Source organism: Anastrepha ludens, chromosome 3 (genome assembly GCF_028408465.1).
Source record: "Anastrepha ludens isolate Willacy chromosome 3, idAnaLude1.1, whole genome shotgun sequence".
NCBI classification, from domain to species: domain Eukaryota; kingdom Metazoa; phylum Arthropoda; class Insecta; order Diptera; family Tephritidae; genus Anastrepha; species Anastrepha ludens.
Window position 1 is genome coordinate 47,875,631 of NC_071499.1, and position 21,212 is coordinate 47,896,842.

The window sequence follows — 21,212 nt, forward strand, 5'->3', positions numbered from 1 at the left end:
CCACACGTTGCTAAATCGGCCCAAAAATATTTAGAGGGACTGAATTGGGAAATCTGGCCCCACACATCGTAGTCCCCAGATATTGCACCTTCGGACTACTATCTGTTCTGATAAATGCAGTCAGCCCTTATTGGGGAGCGGTTCACTTATTCCGAGATAATCACAAGTGGCTCAATGAACGGATCAAGTCAAAAGAACTCGAGTTCATCGTCAGAGGAATCCGTATGCTGCCTGAAAGATGGATTAAAGTTGTAGCTTCCCATGGCACATACTTCGCATAATATCATGTAATATTTAATTCTTTAAATAATTCGTAACTTTGGCCGAGAAAGGGCGGAAACTTATTCCCATACTCAATAGATTCTCAGGACCTAAGAGGCTGTTCTAAAAATCTGTGATGGTTAACTCTTGAAAGGCATACAAAAACTTTATCTGTTAAAGTAGAATTCTCCAACAAAGTTTATACTACTGTTAGATATAAATACAATAATTTTTTAATATGATTATATATCGCAAGTACTCAGATGTTCAACAAGTTGCGATTCAATAAGATAAGGCGTTGCTACTACGACGTAGATGAACTTTCATTTCAATTTGTCAATTCATTCTTTGTTTTTTGTTTTTTTGTATTTTCTACAATGGAAAAAATGAGGTATCCAGTGATTGAATTTTTATTTTTGCAAGGTTTAAGAGCAAAGGAAATTTATGACCGAATGTTGAAAAGAAATAAAAAAAATTTTCGCCATCCATTAGGACATGAGAAAGATGGGTAGCTGACAAGCCTTGAAGTCGATCCATCTCAAGGACGTCTAAAAACAGCAAAAGCACCAGAAATTGTAGAAAAAAATAGAGGATAATCCTCAAGTGACTGAGGGAAATTTAGTAGAAGCCCTAGGCATCTCATTCGACATTGTAGCAATATTTTGACTGAAGTATTGGGTTTCAGAAAAGGCTGCCGCATTCATTAACAATGGAGCAAACACACAAACGTCGAATGCGACTTTCTCAGCAACATTATGAGCGTTTTCGAAAGGACAAAGTGGATTTTGCGCCGATTCCTTACAGTGAATAAGACTTGGGTCTATCACCTTGATCTCAAATCAAAACAAAAGCCTAAAGGATGGTGTGGACCTGATTCTTCAGCTCTGAAACGAGTTCGAATCTAGAAATCGACCGAAAAGGTGTTAGCATCAGTTTTTGGGGATGCGGAAGGAGTTTTGTTTGTGGATTACTTGCAAACTGGTAAAATATTGTTAAAAAAAAATTCTGAATATTATTGTCTTTTAAACCAGCTGGAAGAAAAAATTTGTGAAAAATACCGAGTTTGCTGAGAAAAAATTCTTCCCATCAGAACAATGCACAGAGCCACAAGAGCATTTTTACAATGGCTCAAATCCAATTGGAATTCAAGTTCGAATTGTTAGAACATCCACCAGATTTGACCCCTAGCGACTTTCATCTGTTTCCAGATCTAAAAAAACGCATGCATGGAAAGCGTTTTCAACAAATGATGAGGTTAAAACAGCGGTGGAAGCGTATTTTGCAGCCCTTTTGCAGCTGTGGGCATCCTGCAGAGAAAGAGACTATTGAGCACTTTCTCTGCAAATGTCCAGCTCTGACAGCTAGGCGATTGAGATTCCTTTGCGTGCTCTTTGGGGATGGCTTGAGGATATTCTCCAGCCTAGATCCATTTTCTCTCCTTCACTACATCATCAGCACTGGATGGCTGTATATGGTTTTTTCTTCCCTAAATTTTTTCGCAGGTCGTGATCCACATTATGGTATCAAAACACGTAAGTGCTACTTGAAGTGTTCCTGTGGTACTCTTGCCAACTAACTTAGGTAGGTAGCTACCTAGCCCTTCCAGATTCTCAATTCACGGATGGAATTTATACTTATAAATTGGAATCATGTTGGAACAAGTTAGCTGATATCGAGATAGAGATTATACTGAATAATAAAGTGCATTTCAAACCATCTAATTGTGTTTTTCTCATCGAACCGCAAAACTTATTGGGCAACTTAGTTTATATAAATGACACTTACACCCTTTATTGGGTGTTTGACTGAGATCATCTTCCTATTTCTGGTGGAAGTCGTCATGTTTTTCCACAAATGGCGATATTACTCTTGAAATTACTATGACAGCTTCATCTTGGGTGAGCTCATCTATATGTTACAGCGTTTAAAAATGGAGAATAAAGAAAATTCCATACATTTTACACTACCACTACAACCAAGGTGAAGAATGGAAGCAGGCAGCTAAAATACTTTGTAGTGCTTATGGATCCTATGCAGTATACAGTCTGCGTCAGAAGATAATAACCGGTATTTTTCTTGTAACTTCAAGATATATTTCGTTCTGCTTTTTGCTGCATAATAGTCCCACTCAAGTGCTACGACAGCAGTGCCAACTCAGATTAGTGTCGTTCGAAACTTTCCCGTAAGCGCAATCAAACAGAAATGAGTGAGAAGTACGGAAAGCATTTCGAAGCGTATTTTTTGCACGTATTCGAAAGGGCCGAAATTATCTTACGCCATGATTGCAAAAGTGATTTAAAATCAAAAAAGTTTGTTGTGATGTGGAATCAGCCGTATAAAGTGTACAAAAATGTGGATGACTTTTCCGAGCGCTGCTTGAATCGAGTGATGACAAAAAGTAGGATAAAGTGGTCGTTCAAGTTTTTAAGCAGGCCCCTTCTTTGTGACTACGCCAAGCACGCACAATTCTTGTAAAAAAGGGAACAGATGTGAGTATCAACAGCATCGAATGACAACTGAAGGAGGCGAACATATCCTACCGTCCCACATCATCAAAGCCGCTGCTCTCAGAAAAACACATTGAAAAACAACAAAACAAGAAAATGGCGTCAAAGTATTGAACTGGTTACATTAATCTTGGTCCCGGGACATCGGAATATTGAAGGTAACGAAAAAGTAGATGAACTGGCAAGAGAGGGATCTGCCATGAATAACGCTCTTGCAGAATAGGTGGGTATTCCCACCATTACGTGCAGTAAAGAGTGCAATTTCCCTAAAATGTCTCTCAATCGCGGATTGTAGGTGGAGAGGCCAGACGAAATGCAAAATAAACAGATCGTAATGACCTACCTACAACCCCAAGCAATTATCAACATTGACAAACATGAAACAATGGAAGGTCTGGAGACTAACGGCAGTCATAACTGGCGTTTGGTCTATCGGAGAGCAAGCAGCCAAAATGGGTATCCCTCACAATACATACTGTCAAAGTTGTAAACAACCGGAGAACAAGGAAACAATCTTCCATATTCTCTTTAAATGCCCTACCCTATGGAGGGGCAGAATGTTACCTCTGGGCCAACCACTGTTCGAGAATCTCGAACAACAATCTGGCTTAGATGTCAACAACCTAATAAGGTTCTTAAACCGCACAAACTGGATATAGTCATGCTGTAAATAACCGTTAAACAAGTTGGTAACGAGAATGTGGCAACAAAATGGTGCGGAAGTGCTAGTTGTATTCTGGAAGAATCACCACTTTAACCAACCAACCAACCATTGGACGGGCCTTCCCGATCCCCAAACGCCAACCCCATTAGAAATGTGTGAGGAATTATGAAAATGTATCTTGCCGGAAGGCCAGTCCATGATTTAATGCAACTCGTGCGTCAAGTACGCAATATCTAGTCCAGTTTGTCGACGAGCTACGCAGAAAAGCTCGTTCAAAGCATGAAGAGGATGCCAGGCTATACTCGACAACGATGAAGATTACACGGTTTATTAAGTAATTGCGACTTGAAGTTTTGTACATACTTTCATGTAAAATTTTTTTAACACTTATCCTGTATAAGTGGGTCAAAATTGCCCAATAGTAACACGGTATGCCATTGCTCGGACCGATGGTATAAAATCTTCATTTATGATACTTATGCCGCCCGATGTGGTGAAAATAATCATTGAGATGACTAATATAGAAGGTAAGTCACATGCAATTGAAAGACATAATTATATAAGTAGAAGTATGTACCTGCATGTAAAGTAATACCTGGGGATTTGTTTCAGGTCAATCAGTGTTTGAAAATAATTGGGTCGAAATAGATAGTATTAGTTTGGAAGCATATTTGGACTTTTGCTCCTAGCAGGTGTATTTCGATCAAATGGAGAAGCACTCGAAAGTTTGTGGAATGATTCTAAGGGCCGTCCGATTTTCAGATCAACAATGACTTTACGCAGATTTCAGAATATCTCCAGAGTCCTGAGGTTCGACAAGAAATCTGACCGGAATGGGAGGCGAGCGCGAGATAAACTGGCACCAATCAGGGATATTTGGAATCGCTGGGAATGTAACATACAAAAGATGTATAATTCTGGAGAATTCACCACCGTCGATGAACAATTGGTTATATTTCGCGGCCGTTGTCCTTTCAAACAATATATCCGATCGAAGCCTGGAAAATACGGAATCAAAATTTGGGCCTTGCGTGATAGCCAAACAAGTTTTGCATGGTCGCTGCAGGTGTATAGAAGTAAAGATCGATTGTAAGCCTGAGAAAGAGCAGGGGCGTCGTGTTGTACTCGATCTAGTGAAGGATATACAAGGTCGTAATATCACGTGCGATAATTTTTTTACATCTCACGAGTTGGGGATTGAACTTTTGAAACGTAAGAAACCCCTAGTTGGTACGGTTCGAAAGAATAAAACGTTATTGCCTGTGGAAATTACAAAGTTAAAAAATAAACCAGTAAATGATACAAACTTCTTTTTTGATAACAAGAACAAAACCACAATAGTGGTTATATATCTACTCAGTACTCTCCACAATAATGTTGAAATCAATCCCAACACTGAAAAGCCAGAAATCATAGATTTTTACAACAAAAATAAATCCGGGGTCGATATACTAGACCAAGTTATTAGGACATACACCTGCAAGCGAAGGACAAATCGATGACCACAGTCCTTGTTTTATAATATGTTGGATATAAGTGCATACAATGCTTTTGTAATTTTTAGGGAAATAAACACTGAATGGAACAAGAATAAAAAAATTAAGCGTCGCTTGTTTCCTTATTTTACAGGAAATTTCGCGCAGATCTGTACTCCTTCGAAGCAGTGCAGCAAAAATTATCGTAATAAACACTCAAAAAACAGCAGAAACTACTGAAAAGCCTCCCAAACCTACAAATCTAAAACGTGGTCGTTGCTTTATTTGTCCAAGTTGATCAAATAGTACGAAATATAGCAGTAAATGCGGAAGCTGCGAAAACTTTATTTGTAAGACTCATTCTGAAACATCTACAATACCTTATGTACTAGTTAGGATACAGGATAAGTGTTAAATATATGTATATCTTTTATACTTCATGAATAATCGCGGTTACTTTTTGTGATTCGCGGTGATTCTACAGATCCCGCATGGCATGTGAGCACTTATGCTCTGGCTCATGTATTGAAGATGAGTTAAAAATGGATTGAAGATTAGTCTGAATTTTTTTTTTAATTATTTCCATATTTATGTTAATTTTCTGGTCGTAAATCGCCTGAGCATTGAGCACTTTTTACTTCATCTAAAATTGTGCAACTATGGTTCCATTACACTTAACTTCACTGATTGTCTTATGGGAAAATGTGTGTGTGTGTACACAAAAGCGTTCTGCATTTACATGTAACTTTTTCAGATATTATATTTAATTAATACATTCACATAACACTACGCAGTGACTACAGTTTTCTCAGCTGACACAGCGCAAAGGCTGAAGGCGAGTAATATCATTGGAAAATAAGATGAAATTACAATTACATAAGGTGAAGTGAAATGAAGTAGCAGCAGGGAAACAACCAGCTGAGCTGTTAGGCAAAAGAGGCAAACAAACAGAACATAACTGTATGCAACGTGCACGCACACCAGCGCAATCGTCTGTTAAATCAGAAAAGCAAAATAAAGAACGAAAAACAAAAAAAAAAAAAAATTATACTATGAAACTGATAATGCAAATGAAATGGTCAAGTAAAATTGCAAATGAGAATGGAAAGTGTAATTTGACGAATGAAATGAATTGGCAGCAGGCACTACAAGAAAAATAACGGCAATACAACAACGAGAGTGCATGGCAAGGAGAGTTGGTCGCATGCCTGAGTATAAACTCATTGTTGTTTATGGCCTCGTTTGTTTGCTGCTTCACGCAATTTTATGGCAATCATAAAGGCGTAACCGAAGTCAAATGAATCGAGTTGGTGGGTGGAGGTTGTGGCAAATTACCGTAGCAGCCAAGACTCGCATGGCTGGAACACAGCCGCCCACACTTTGGTTGGCTGGCTGCTTGGCTGGTCGGTCGCACCACTTGGATTCAAAAGCATCAACGCAACTCATTTAAATCACAGGACTCATCGCAAATTTAACGTGTTTTTAATTTCGCTTTATATGCAGTGCAAAGAATATGGATGCAGATGCAAATTGTTGTCGTGTAAATGGTAGTTGGCTGCATTTGCTTTCTCTTTTTTTGTGTTGCCAAGACGCTTTTATGACCCTACAACATGCTTGTGCAGGCGTGGGTCATTCCCTTTAGAATCGCAATTTGTCAACACTTTTTTTTTTAAGGAAGCACAATTTATTTATGGTTGAGTACATTGGTGATGCGTGCCTTTTATTCGGTTATTTATTGTTGAGTTATGGGTCTTTTAATGCGTACCAGCATGAGAGGCTTCTGCTCGAAACAGCAGATCGTTTCTGCGCTGCAGCTAGACAAATCTAAATTCATATCGAATGTAGATGAACGTGAGGAGTTTCTGTTGGCTTCAAAAATATTAGCGTGCTGTGTAAGAGTGTTGGCCTAACAGGTGAACGAGCTGCGGCGATAGGCCTCAGATCTTTTTAAAGGCATAAAATTTTGCTGAGGTCCTGCTAGCGAGACTCCTCAATATAGTTGTTTAATTTGCAGTACCTACCTATAGCTATTTAAGCCTTACTAGCTAAATCTGACTAGCTTAGGCTTATTACTGCTGTCACCTTAATTTTTCTAGTTAATACCATCAGATGTGTCTCCTCAATGATCACACTCAGCCGTATTTCAGTGAATCAGGTGTCGCTTTGTCCCTAGAAAGAGCTTCTTAATGTAATGTATGGAACAGAATGATAGCCGATCGCCTAATATTGACATTGAGCACGGAATAACAAACGCCAGACCATCCTTCCCCTTGCTTAAAAGCATATGGCACGCGAGACAGCTAATCACCAGAACAAAGCTAAGTATTTTCAACTCTAACGTGGAGTCTGTACTTTAGTATGGCTGCGAAACGTGGACCGTAGCGCTTTCAACAACAAAAAAAGCTCCAATCTTTTATAAACCGCTGTTTAGGAGCTACACTGCGCTTATGGTGGCCAGACAACTGGATTTCTAATGACGAGTTCCGTGATCGAAGTGAACAAAGTCAGGTTGAGATTGAAATACGCGAACGAAAGTGGAAATGGATAGGTCCTACAATCTGTATATCAGCGACTGACATCAGCAGAATGTCCCTAGACTGAAATCCGCAAGGCTCTCGTTGAAGACAACGGCCAAGACGGACTTACAAACAAAGCCTCAATGACAAACTCACGACATCTGACGATCGCAGATAAAGTCAAAAGCTGCAAATCGATCCATATCGAATTTATTTGTATCGGCACTTTGCGCCCCCAGCCGACGCGATAGCAGATAACAATTTAATAAAAATTATTAGAAGTGACTGTTGAGCAGCTTCTCTGACCGCTCACGATGACTGAGATTAAATCTTCGTAAGAGCGGCCGCCGTAGCCGAATAGGTTGGTACGTGGAAAAGGTGACATTTTAAGCTTCATTTACCCAAAATTAAATTCGGAGAAGTTGAAAAAAAGTTATAGCTGTTCAAAATGAGTGAAAATAATGAAGAAATTCGCTATATTTTTAAATTTTCATATAAAACAGGGCAGAATGCCACGCAAGCCACCAATGAAATTTGTGAAGTTTACGGAGACGATGCTGTACGAGTATCAGTTCGTGTAGCACAACAATAGTTCGCTCGCTTCCGTTCTGGAAATTTCGATGTGAAAGATGCACCTCGCTCCGGTCGACTTATCGTTGAAAAAGTCGATGAAATTATGGGAAAGATTGACCAGGACCGTCACATAAGCTGCCATGACATCGCGAAGGCACTAAACATTCATCATCAAACGGTTTTGAACCATTTAAAAAACGCTGGTTACAAAAAGAAGCTCGATGTTTGGGTACCACATGAATTGTCTGTGAAAAATTTAATGGACCGAATTAACATCTGTGATTCTTTGCTGAAACGAAATGAAATCGAACCATTTCTGAAGCGAATGGTAACAGGAGACGAAAAGTGGATCAAATACGAAAATAATGTGCGAAACAGATCATGGTGCCAGGGTGGAGAAGCTCAACAAATGGTCGCAAAGCCAGGATTGACGCCTCGAAGGGTTATGCTGTGTGTTTGGTGGGATTGGAAAGGAATCATCCACTATGAGCTGATTCAGCCTGCTCGAACGATTGATTCTACAATTTACTGTGAACAACTGATGAGATTGAAGCAAGCAATCGAAAAAAAACGGCCAGAACTGATCAGCAGAAAGGGCGTCGTCTTCCATCAGGACAACGCTAGGCCACACACATCTTTGATGACTCGGCAAAAACTGGGAGAGCTTGGCTGGGAAGTTTTGATGCATCCACCATATAGCCCTGACCTTGCACCATCGGACTACCATTTGTTTCGGTCAATGCAGAACTCTCTTAATGGAGTAAAGTTGGCTTCAAGAGAAGCCTGTGTAAATTACTTGTCGCAGCTTTTCGCCGAGAAAATACAAAAGTTTTACACTGATGGAATAATGTCTCTAGAAGAAAAGTGGCAAAAGGTGGTCGACCAAAATGGTACATATTTGGTTTAATAAAGTTCATTATAAATATAAAAAAAATGAGTTGAAGTTTGATTAGAAATACGGAAAGACTTTTTCGACTACCCAATATATAAGAGCGAGTACAGCCACCACTAATCCAGCTTGTTTTTTAAGTAGTTGGCTAATCACCAAAGTTCACAGTAGTGATGATAGTATTATTTGTGGTCACTTGCAGGGCCCATTGCATAGATCATTCCACAGCGCAATATGCCGTATATTCAATTGAGGTTACTTTTAGTCACATCAAATAAAAAAGCTGTCCATGCACTTATCAGCTAAGTTTCTCTGTGTGTCAAAATTAGGAATTTTTTTAAGAGGGGTGGACTGTGGCGGCCGTGCTGTTCTGTTTTGGGGGAGTCTGTAGAATCTATTGATGTATTGCTTATTATTCACTAACATATGCCAAATCAGCATTATATGAGTGAGCAGCATGCAATGACAAAACTTTTTTTATGAAGAATTTCTTTTTTTTTTTATAGTCCCCATTTATTTTATACATCTGCCTTTCTATCAAATAACGAAGAAAAGAAAATCAACAACCAAAACAACTTCCACTATGAATTTACAAAAATAAAAAGGACGAACACATACGAAATAATAGCTTGCAACCAAAAAGGAATACAACATAAAAAGGCACCCGGATATGATATGATAACAGGAAAAGCATTAGCGAAGCTACCAACCAAGCCATATATATACTTGCGAAACGTTTTTAATGCAATGTACTTTCCGAAGCTCTGGAAAGTGGCAGAGATTATTGCATTGTCTAAACCGGGTAAGGATCCAACTACCGTATCATGTTATAGATCAATAAGCTTATTACCGACAATATCTAAAATTGCTCAAAAATTACTGCATGATCGAATAAGCCAATTTCTAGACCAAAAACGTATAATACCGGATCATCAATTTGGACTTAGAAAAAAACATTCGACTATTCAACAAATCCATAGAATTACAAATAAAATCCAATCAGACCTTGAAAACAATCGATACTATGCCGCAGTACTTTTGGACGTAGCTAAAGCGTTTGACAAGGTGTGGCACAAAGGCTTACTCCACAAAATAAAAAGAATGCTACCTTTTGACAACTATCGCATCATAAAAAGCTACCTAACCGACCGAAGCTTCTATACTAAATATGACAATCAGTGTTCAGATATTCATCAAATAACTGCTGGAGTTCCGCAAGGAAGCGTTCTTGGCACTCTACTATATGTTTTATTCACCACAGATATACCACCTCCTGACGAAACTAATTCTTCAATTGCTACGTTCGCAGACGATACAATACTACTGGCATCGGATAAAAGCTTAACTATCGCTATTGAAAAACTGCAGCGATACACAAACGCAGTTAAGGAATGGTTCGATAATTGGTGCCTAAAAATAAATGAAGACAAAACCGTACAGGTTATATTTACTACCAAAACAAAATTTACTGCAGTTCCAATAAAAATAAGTGGCAAAGCAATTACAATTAAACCAACTACTAAATACCTTGGAATACATTTGGACTCGAAACTAAATGGGAATCACCACATAAAGCAAAAGGTCAAACAAATAAAGGAAAAACTTCGACAACTTCATTGGTTAGTCAGCACAAAATCCAGACTTACTATACAGAACAAGCTATTATTGTACAAAGCCATGATTAAACCAATCTGGCTATATGGACTACAGGTGTGGGGAACGGCTAAAAAAACTCATATAGAAAAAATCCAACGACAGCAATCTAAGATTTTTCGAATTTTGACCATGTCTGACAGGTACACGAAAAACGATGACATCCACAGGACTTTTAATATAGCAAGAGTAGACGAAGAAATCAAAAAGATAACAACAAGGCACTTTGAAAAAATTCATACACACAGTAATGCAGAAATCAACAAACTTCTTGAAAGGGAAAGAAACGCAAAATAGCGTATGTAAAAAAATAATTAAAAAGAGTTAAAATAGTTGTAAAATGTAATCATGTAAAGTGAAACTTGTATTGTATTATTGTGTATTATTTATTTGTATATTATTTCGTTAATTTTAATTTTATCGCTTTTGACACTGGACATTAAGCGATGTATAAATATATATATAAATCCTGACCAAATTGTTAAACAACATACTTAATGTCAATGAACGATTTGAAATTAATTTTCTCTCGAGCAAGTGACGTGAGTCGACCATAAAATCATACGATTCGATTGCGTTGTACTTTCTTGTAAGTTTCCGATGGTCTTTGTCAAAGACCTGTAATTGGTTGAAGGCTTCAGAATTAACATTATCCCGGGCCATTGTTTAAATTCAGGTGGATCTATTCAGCAGAAAATGAAGAACCTTTGAGGCAAGGACATTATACTGGGGTTTTACTTGATAAATCCGTGAGTGGTTAGAAACTTCAGCACAAAGACTTATTGGCAAGTTTTGAACATTTTTGCTTATTTTTCATTTTATGAGAGTTGTTTGAACAGAGCATGCAATGACAGCGAAATGAAATTACTGGCGCTTAATGAAGTTATGTTTAGTTACTAGCATCGCTTGAAGAAACACATACTAAGTTTTAGTCCAATCGGTCTATTTCTTTGTGTTTGGTATTTGTTTGAATTGAGGGCCTCGAGTGATTTTCAAAAGAGTCTCTTTTTATTACAACAGCGCAACAGGCTACGCCTCAGCTTTGTGGCCCCAAATTAATAGAAATAGAGCTACAACTCGTTTCATATTCCGACTATTCTTCAGAATTGGTTCCCTCGTATCTCTCGGACTTGTATTTGCTTCCTAATTTGCAGAAATAGGTGGCAGACAAAAGATTTTATTCAAACGAGAAGGTGATTACATTGACTGATGTTGATTGATTGGCTATTTTTGAAACCAACTAGGTACAAATCCTCTTATTCGGATATGATCAATAAACTAGAACAGCGTTGGACGAAGTGTATAAACCTTAAAGGAGACTATACCGAAAAATAAAAAAAAATGTTTACCTCACCCAATTAAGTTGTGTTTTTTTGCAGGACCCTTTCAAGTGACTTTCGCGTTTTAATATTTTTTTGATTGAAGATACTGCACAAAGTATACAAGTATAAAAGTTTCAAGTTTTGTGCTTACTAAAAAAAATCATTTTAAATTTTCATGAAAATTTTAAACTTTTGAACCAGAGTTTTTAGATAAATTTTGACTACGAATTGTCAAACAAAAGCTCTATTGGAAAAAGTACCTACAGTTTCAAGCCGACTGCGAACGGCAGATGTTGGAGCTTGATGAGGCTGATGAGGAAGTGACTTTTTCATGGCAGAAATATATTCGGTGGTTTGCCATTGCCTGTTTATTTTGAAAACTTGTGTTTAGGTTAAATAATTATGTTTTCAATAAAAAAAAGTATCAAAATTCAAAATTCATTTTATAAAGATTCTGATAAAAAAGTGTAAAATTTTGATGAAAATTTTGTAATCTTTCTTTAAATTTTTTTAAATTTGAAAACTTGTGTTTAGGTAAATTAACTATATTTTCAATAAAAAAAAAAAATTATTAAAAGTAAATAAGGAACAAAAATTGTGAAAACGTGGCAATAAACCCCTGCGCTATAGTTATTAAATGCGCTCTGGTGTCACGCATGGGACATTCAACAAAGAAAATAAGTTCATCACCACTACTTATCTCCTCACAGCTTGTTTTCATCCGTTTCAGTTTCTTTAGCTATTTATTTATATTATATATTTACGTAACTCTAACAAAAAATGCCACCCTTTAAGACAAGAATTTTTGAGCAAAAATAGGAAAATATTTTTCTAGAAAGTATCTACCTACATTTTTTAGCTAAATTTGTTCGAAAGTATAAAGTTAATGCACAAATCCCTTTGAGTCACCCAAACAAAAAAAAAATGCCCCGCTCAATTCAATGCTTTCCAACATTCCTCGCAGCCACTCCTGCTGATCGCTCGACTCAGCATTGCTACCTTTTTCAGTCATCTGCCATTGTCCTACCTGTCCACGTGTCATTAAGCTAAGATGGCTATGCCACACACTATGCTGTGCAACGTGTTGCGAATGCAAGAACATCGCAATCAGCCAGCCAAATGGCTGTACAAATGACCTTTTTACTTTGCTTTATGTCTCAACGCTGGCCATTAAACCGTACAGCCCACACTTCCCAACCGGCTCAAATTTAAAAACTGCCTTCAATATACCAGATTCAGTCTGGTCCACGTTCTGTGCTCTTTCTAGCCTATTTATCAGCTGCTCAACTGGCTGGCTGCTTGACTGACGTTATGCCTGTTTGCCTGCCGTGCTTGTGTGTTCGTTTGGCATGCAAATGAAGCTGTCACTCGCATTATGCCGACGAGAGAAACGATGCTAAAAGCTGCATCACTACGCATTCAACGCCCGCCATCAGGTGCCTGAAAGGGCAGCGGCAGCGGCAACACATTTCGCTGCAATTGCGAAATTGCAATGCATAAGGGTTGAGAGCAGGGCTAAATTTTAACTGTAAAACTGCCGCCGTTCAAGCATGTTTGAAGGCATATTTTGATGCGATCAATTTTTCGCTTTAACATTTTCCACTGCCGCTCTTGTGATGCATCTACAATTTCCCACTTTACGCTCACGCTTTCACATCTTATGTGTAGGCGTTTCCATTGTCACTCTTCGCTGTTGTCGACGCCATAGCTTTGATGTCGTTGAGAAACTCATCAGAAATGTTGTCACCAACAGTTACGCATCAGCTGAGGCAAGCGCATCGTATAAGGTTGCAAAAAACAGCACATGCCAGCTTTCGTCGTTGGTGATGTTTTGTGTTGGTTGGTGTATGGCGTATACGCAACCTCGCACAAATTGGCTTGTTTGCGCTGCTGATGTGTTGTGCTGGGGGGGCGAGTAACTGTTGTTCATTTCATATTAAAGTTTTACTTGCATTTTTAAATGGTGTTGCTTTTATTACTCCTTTGCCCTTATCTGGTTGCAAAGTGTGCGCGCTCTGTGTTGTGTGGTGTCACATTCCTCGCATGCCACACAAATTTCTCACTTGGCAAGTTATTAACGGCGTCGAAAGGTTGGAGAATTGTTTTTTGTATGAAATTATAGGCATCTACGGCTCAAGCAATATTTTTGTACGGTTGCAAAAATACACTTCGAAGTTTCGTTTAACATTTTAAGTTCTTTAGCTGCTGGCCTGCATACTCGGGTAATTATTTTAATTGCTAACTGTTTGTGTATTGAAATTGCCTCGGCCAACATTTGCTGGCGCTTGAATTTCACAGAGCAGTAAATTAAACTTTTTTTGCGACGATCAAATGATACCCAGTGCTTTTGAGTTAATATTGCAGGCTGAATACAAATTTTAGGTAAACAAAATTAAATCATTTTTTTTAAATAAAAGAAAGTGCGTCGTTTCAAGACATCAAATTAATAATCTTTACATCAAAATTAATAATCTTTCTTTTTTTTTTTGTTTTCAGATGAAAATTGCAAGTTGTATCTTGTACAGAAGTTGGATACAGGCGCTCTGGGAATCTATTGATAACTCGGCTTACAATATATTGTTGGAGATTGTACAATTTTTTTTTTTAGTTCAAATATATATTAAACTATCCCCAAAACTTCATTTGGCTAATTGTTTTTTTTCTCATCCTACAACGCTTCGCGAAAATTACTGAATTTAGGACATCTAATTGGCCCGCCGGCCTTAACCGTAATTGAAGCGCGATGCTTACTATTTAATATGCGATAGTGGTCCGAATTGATTGACTACTCTTGGCACGCGTTTTAGTTCTCTTCATCTGTCTGTACATTTCGGACAGCACGGCGTATACGCAATCAAACGGCAGCTGCATTCAAATTTTGTTTTTGTGATTTTCAGAAAACAAAAAAAAAAGGAAAAAAGTAATAATGAAAAAATAAAAACAATAAAAAAAAAAATAAAAAAAAATTAATAAATAAAAAACTAAAATAATAAAAACAGCAAGAACCAGGGGCGTGTCATCAAATAATCCATATAAAAACCAGGGAATATCGAAACTGCGCAAACTCTCACTAATCACTCCGAAAAGTGTTTGCATTTTAATATCCACAGAGCAAAATCTGCTCTAACCCTCGAAAGAAGGGCCTCACATTACTCTATGGAGCACTTGCAGGTCACTTTGACTGCAATAAAGAGTTCTATATATGATAATAGGACTATCACGCACTAGTTTATGCAGGTTCTGCTGTGATAAAGAGGAGTCCATGGAGCACTTAATCACCAATTGTGAAGCATCAGGTCACAGGAGACAGAGAGTCCCGGGCTCGCACCTACTAGAGGACGAAGACTTACAAGTACGAGGAGTTGGTATGATTTCTCGCAATACTAAGTAATTAAAATTAAGCACTTAGGGAGGAAACGAAATCGCCGACGAATAGACCAACCGTGGATCAGCGGTGCCCCCACAGTGGCCAGAGCCAATAGTCGGAACCAGTTCCGCAGGAATCATGAATTGGCGATTATGTAGGCAATTGCGATTATGTAGGCAATCCAAATAAAGAGCGATGGCCCGGTCTAAAACGCTGCAGAACTGAAAAGTGTTTTGTAGCAAGTCCAAACAGAAAACTGCCAAACATTCTACTAAAACTTAGAAGGAAAGACGTTTGATGGTCGGTATTATTACAGTACACAACCTATGGGGTGTCGAATATGACCACTATTGGAATCATCGAGGACCCGATATGCCTGTCATGCTTGGAGGAGGCGGATAGAACTGAGCACTTTCTCTGTGAGTGTCCTGCCTTTGCTAGAGCACGGCTACGAGTTTTGGGTTCCGATGTCATGAGAATGAGTAATATTCGTGCTCTAAAACTGGAGGATATTTACAGATTTACCAAAGAATCTGGAAAATTCTCACCGGATTTACTATCTCTATTCTTTCCTAGCCACCAAATCTCCTGGTGCTCCTTGGTCCGACCTTTTCAAATTTCAATTTTCAATTTCAAGCACTTAGGGGCGCCAGTAGATCAACGAGGCGTAATAGATCAATGAGGTCGCAGTGCATAAAGGCCTTAGCCTAACATGTACAACCATTACCATAGCTATAACTGGCAACTATTTTGGCAAGGACGAGTATTTTTAATTTTGTGTGGCTGAAATTGTTTCCTTTTTCTAGCACGGTGTTGTACGTTCTAGAAGATCTCCTCGCCACAATATATTGAAAATAAATGCTATACCCTGTCGGACGAACTTTTTCAAAAACAAAAGCCACGGACAATTTAAAAGATTGCGCGAGTTTTAACACCTGCACCTTTTGATCAGTGAACGAAAATTAAAAAAAATTTGTTACTCGGTAGTTTTTGTGGTCATTATTATGAATCTTTAAAATATAACACCCGGCTTTGTATTGGTTGACCCCAAAAACTCCCGAAGAACTTAATTTATGCCAATTTCAAAAAATTTCAGAAGTATTGGAAATTAGATTCACTATTTTGAATTATGAAAATTTTAAAGCAGTTTGCATACAAAAACCTCAGAAATCGTTGGGTTACGAATTTCAAGCGCTTTGAGTTGGTAGTTTTTTCTTTATTTTTTTTTATTTTTATTTCATTTATTTTAATCGAGATCGGAGCCGCCACTTACAGTTGAAAGTGTGGAAATTTTAAATTAAAACTGGACATAAGAACCCAAAATTTGAACCCTGTTAGAATTTTGTCTGACAAACTTCATTGCATCTGTACGGGTGCCACAAGGCAGTATTTTAAGGTCTCTTCTCTTCGTTATATTTATTATTGATATTAGTACCTGTTTTTCAATTGCGAATTTTCTTCTCTATGCTGATGATTTGGAAATATTTTCGGTGAAATTTTCTGTGAAAATATTTTCTGCCAGGATGTTCCTATGTGACAATCGGAGATTTATATGCTCGTTCACTGATGCAGTAATTCTGGGATCTCTCTACTTAAAATACTAAGTAATGTTTTCCTGTTACTTTTTCGAAAACTCTGAATATTTTTCAATCATCCTATAGTATATCTAATACTTTACTTCAATCTGTTCTAGGTGTGATCTTTGACTCCCATCTTCGATTTAATAGCCACATTAACTTTGTTGTACCCACTTTTTACTCATCCTTAGGTTTTATATGGGGTAATAGCTCGAAGTTCTCGTACTCTTGCACTCTCAAGTTACATTTTACTTCCTCTATTCACTCTGGATTAGAGTATGTAGCATTTTTCTGGAGGCCGTGCCACCAATTTACAATTGGGGGAATTGAACGTGCACAGATGGTTTTCCTCAAATAGGCACTTAGGTCGTTAAAATTTTCAAATCCTATACCTTGGTGGCGTCCTTTCGCCCCTAATTTGGCATCATCGGAGCATGTATAACTTGCCCCAATGGTGCTTTGAATGTCGTTTTGCAATTACTTTCTATTTACTTTTCCATTGTTTCCGTCGCAGTGCAATCAGGTTAAAGGAGGGTGGCTTCTGGAGGCAATCTCTTAAAGGACATGTTAGCATTTTCGGACAGTTAACAACGTATTTCCTCGATCTTCGAGCAGATCTCTCTATCCGCAAACTGGAACTTAAGGGTCGTGCTAGGGCAATCTTTCCAAATAGGCAGGATTGGATCGAGGGGAAAATCTGCACCGAAGTTTGCACCTCTGTCTTCACTGAAGGTTCCAAGAGGGAATCAGGAGTCGGAGCAGGGGTTTTCTCTAAATCAGCCAATTTATCTATCTCCTTTAAACTGCCGAATACTGGTAGTGTTTTTCAAGCAGAAGTTTTTGCGATCCTGCAGGCATGCAAAATGCTTAGGGAACGCGGGAGATATTAACATTTCCTCCGACAGTCAAGCCGCGATCAAGGCTCTGACGACACCATGGTGCAGAACGAAATTGGTAAATTCCTATAAGGGGGAGATCAAATCTCTGGGGTGTTGCAGGTAACATTTCACTGATCAGGGTCCAGGACATATAAACACAGAGCGAAATGAAATTGCTGATGAGCTTGCCAGGGAGGAGAGCGAATTGACCTCAGATACCTCCTACCCTCTTTAGCATCCCCCTGATAGTTGTTAAAGGGGAACTGCACAAATTATTTCTCAGAAAAGCGCAGAAAAAATCGAGCTCCACTTCTTAATGTGATATTTCGAAAATCCTTTGGCCCCAATACGATATACGAAGGACTAAGAAAATTCTTTGGACTTCTTGCCATTGAATTTCCAAATTCGTAGCTGTGTTTACCGGTCACTGGATGATGGGTACACACGCGAAAACGCTAAGGTTATCATTTAACTTCTATTTCAGAAGCTGTGGGGACCTTTCAGAGAAGGAGACTGTTGAGCTTTTTCGCTGTAAATGTCCGGATTTGACAAGTAGACGATTAAGGTCACTGCAAAGGCACAAAAAAAAAGTTTTTAAACAAATTCATGCTTATAAATGAAGACCTTCAATCACTCCCTCAGAAGGAACTGGTACAATTCATAAGCATACTTAACAGTCAATAGACGCATAGGGTTCACAATAGACCAATATAGTCGCAGTGCTAAAGGCCCATACTTTAACACTTTACTACCATTAACCAAGGTCACTGGTTGCTCCTTTCTTCGACAGCCTGGGACAGTGCGCCAAGCTAAATCCCATCAATCTTCTTCATCATATCAACAGCTCTGGCTGGCTGTAGATATCTGCCTGTTGGAGGTCTCATAATGGTATCAAAACGGCGCCTTAGTGCTACTTGAGGAGTGCCAGACTGGCACTTCAACCATTTCACCTACCTATACCTTCCTGTAACTCTGGCTTAATTTTAATTAATTTAAAACCTGTAAAGAGTAGCAGCTGTTTACTCTCTAATGTCTTTTGTTTTTAGTGTAAGTAAAGGAGAAATCCATTGTTCATCCCTATTATGGAGCATTCATTCCCTTTCATATCCCTACTAAAGCTTACCCATTTCAACTTAAATTGCTGCGCATGAGTTATGCGCGTAATGCTCATATAGCCTGCGCTCTAAGACTTGACTTTTCGGTGCGAAAGAATGATTTTAATGAAAACCTAAACTCTCTTTTTTATTTTATTTATTTAACTATCTGGAAAGTTGCACAAATAACGGCAATCCCCAAACCAGGTAAAAATGCGTCAGAAACGACATCATATCGCCCCATCAGTCTCTTGCCCATTCTTTCAAAAGCATTTGAAAATATATTCTTTGCCAGATTAGACGAAATTCTGATAGAAAAAAATATAATACCAAGTCATCAATTTAGATTTAGACGGCAGCATTAAACTGTGCAACTAGTCCACAGAGTTATAAACAAAATACTAGATGATATGGATAATAAAAGGTTCTGCATAGCTGTCTACCTAGATATTGCAAAAGCTTTTGATACGGTGTGGCATAAAGGACTACTGCACAAGCTAAGCGAAATATTGCCACACAATCACTTCCCCATTCTTAAAAGTTATCTAGAAAACCGACATTTTTTTATGAAGTTTGAAGACGAATGCTCAAGCATGACGCAAATGACAGCAGGTGTGCCCCAAGGTAGGTTGCATTATAGCCCCATTCGCGGATGACGCGGTTTTAATGGCATCAAACAAAATAGAAAAAAAGCTACTAACCTTCTTCAACAAACAATAAATGGCACTGTATCATGGCTCGATAAATGGGGAATAGAGATCAACAAAGATAAAACAGTACAAGTAATGTATCGAAATAGAAAGCCTAAGAAACATAAACTAAACATAAAAAGCATTGAAATAAAAATCCACCCTAGTGCAAAGTACCTTGGCATAACTATAGATGAAAAACTAAATTGGGAACGACATATAGAAAACAAGCGAAATGAAATCAAAAACAAGTTCAGCCAACTATACTGGCTGTTGGCTAAAACTGCAAAACTAAGCCTTAACAACAAGGTAGTGATACATAAATCTATAATCTCATCCATTTGGAAATATGGGATAGAAATCTGGGGCACAGCAAAAAAATCCAATATCAAAATAATTCAAAGGACCCAATCTAAAATACTTCGAACAATAACAAAAGCAGGTTGGTATATACCAAACGACGTGATCCACAGCGATCTCAATATTGGCACAATAGGTGACACAATTAGAAAATACAACATCAAGCATATAAAACGACTAACAAATCATCAAAATGAACAAATGCGCAATCTACCACAATCGGAGAAAGCGTGAAAACGAAGATTAAAACGATTAACTCTAACAGAACTCACAATTTAACAAAACAAAAAATAAAGAAAAAAAAATAATCAATAATAATAATAATTATAACACTTAGAAAATAATAGGTATAATGTAGCATAATCTGAAGCATTGGTAAGAGAACAAAGAATTCCAAACTACTTTAAAAATTATTACTTATTGTTTAAATTTAACAGATTGTAATTTAAAAAGGGAAATACAAAAACAAAAAAAAAAACTAGCTGTAGTAATTTAAGCTCATACGAGTATTAGCTCTAAGTGGTTTGTGAAAACTATATCTATGCTTTGGGCTTGAAATAACTGAAAATAGGAAACTCATTTTCAGAGAGTGCAATGCAATACCTTATGTTCATATCCACACATATAATATCTACTTATACATATTTATATGAGCATGTATTTGCATCTACGGATTTATTGACTCTTTGTCGATTTTATACTTACATTCGTCACAATTCTCACTGCCAGATATAATGCATTTGCCCTTCTTGTTGCGCGTCCAATTCTCATGGCACGTTAAGCAAAAGCCATTGCTGCTACATGTTGCACAACCAGTCGGGCAGGCAACACATTCCTGACGCTTCTTGTCCGCATAGTAACCGTCCGGGCAATTATTTAAGCATTTGCCATCGAGAGCAAAGCGACCAGAACGACAGGTGATGCATTGCGATTCGGCGGAACCATTGCAAGTGGCACAAGATGAATGGCATGACGCGCAACTGGAAAGAGATAAACAAACAAAGGGACACTTAGATAAAGGTAAGAAAATGCATATCGAAAGAATATATATTTTTAGCGGAAAAAATCACAGGCGATACATTAGAAGTTTGCTGGGGAATATATAGAACGATTTTTTTTAATATTTTTCAATCAATAGCCATATACACATACACATACATATCGCATACATACACATATATAGGAATAACAGTGAAAACGTTGTTTTTACTCTGTTTACTTATGCACCACGTAGGTGTCGCCAAGAAAATACCTTTCGATATTTATATACCATATTTACAGAGTTGTGAAAGCTCTGCACAAAAATTCCATAACTGTTATTGAAAAAACAAAAAAAAAAAACAATGTTGACTAAAGAGCACAGAGTAATGAAATTCAGAAAAATAAT

General features: G+C 37.9%; 1 protein-coding gene across 2 annotated transcripts in view; it reads right to left on the reverse strand.

Moving 5' to 3' along the window:
• The window catches only part of LOC128857892 (furin-like protease 2), a 239,035-nt gene that overhangs the window by 46,935 nt on the left and 170,888 nt on the right, over positions 1–21,212 (reverse strand). For both annotated transcript variants that reach the window (XM_054093712.1, XM_054093711.1), the window contains exon 11: positions 20,531–20,805. In XM_054093712.1, the coding sequence (XP_053949687.1) occupies positions 20,531–20,805 (275 nt within the window). The remainder of the gene's footprint in view (positions 1–20,530; positions 20,806–21,212) is intronic.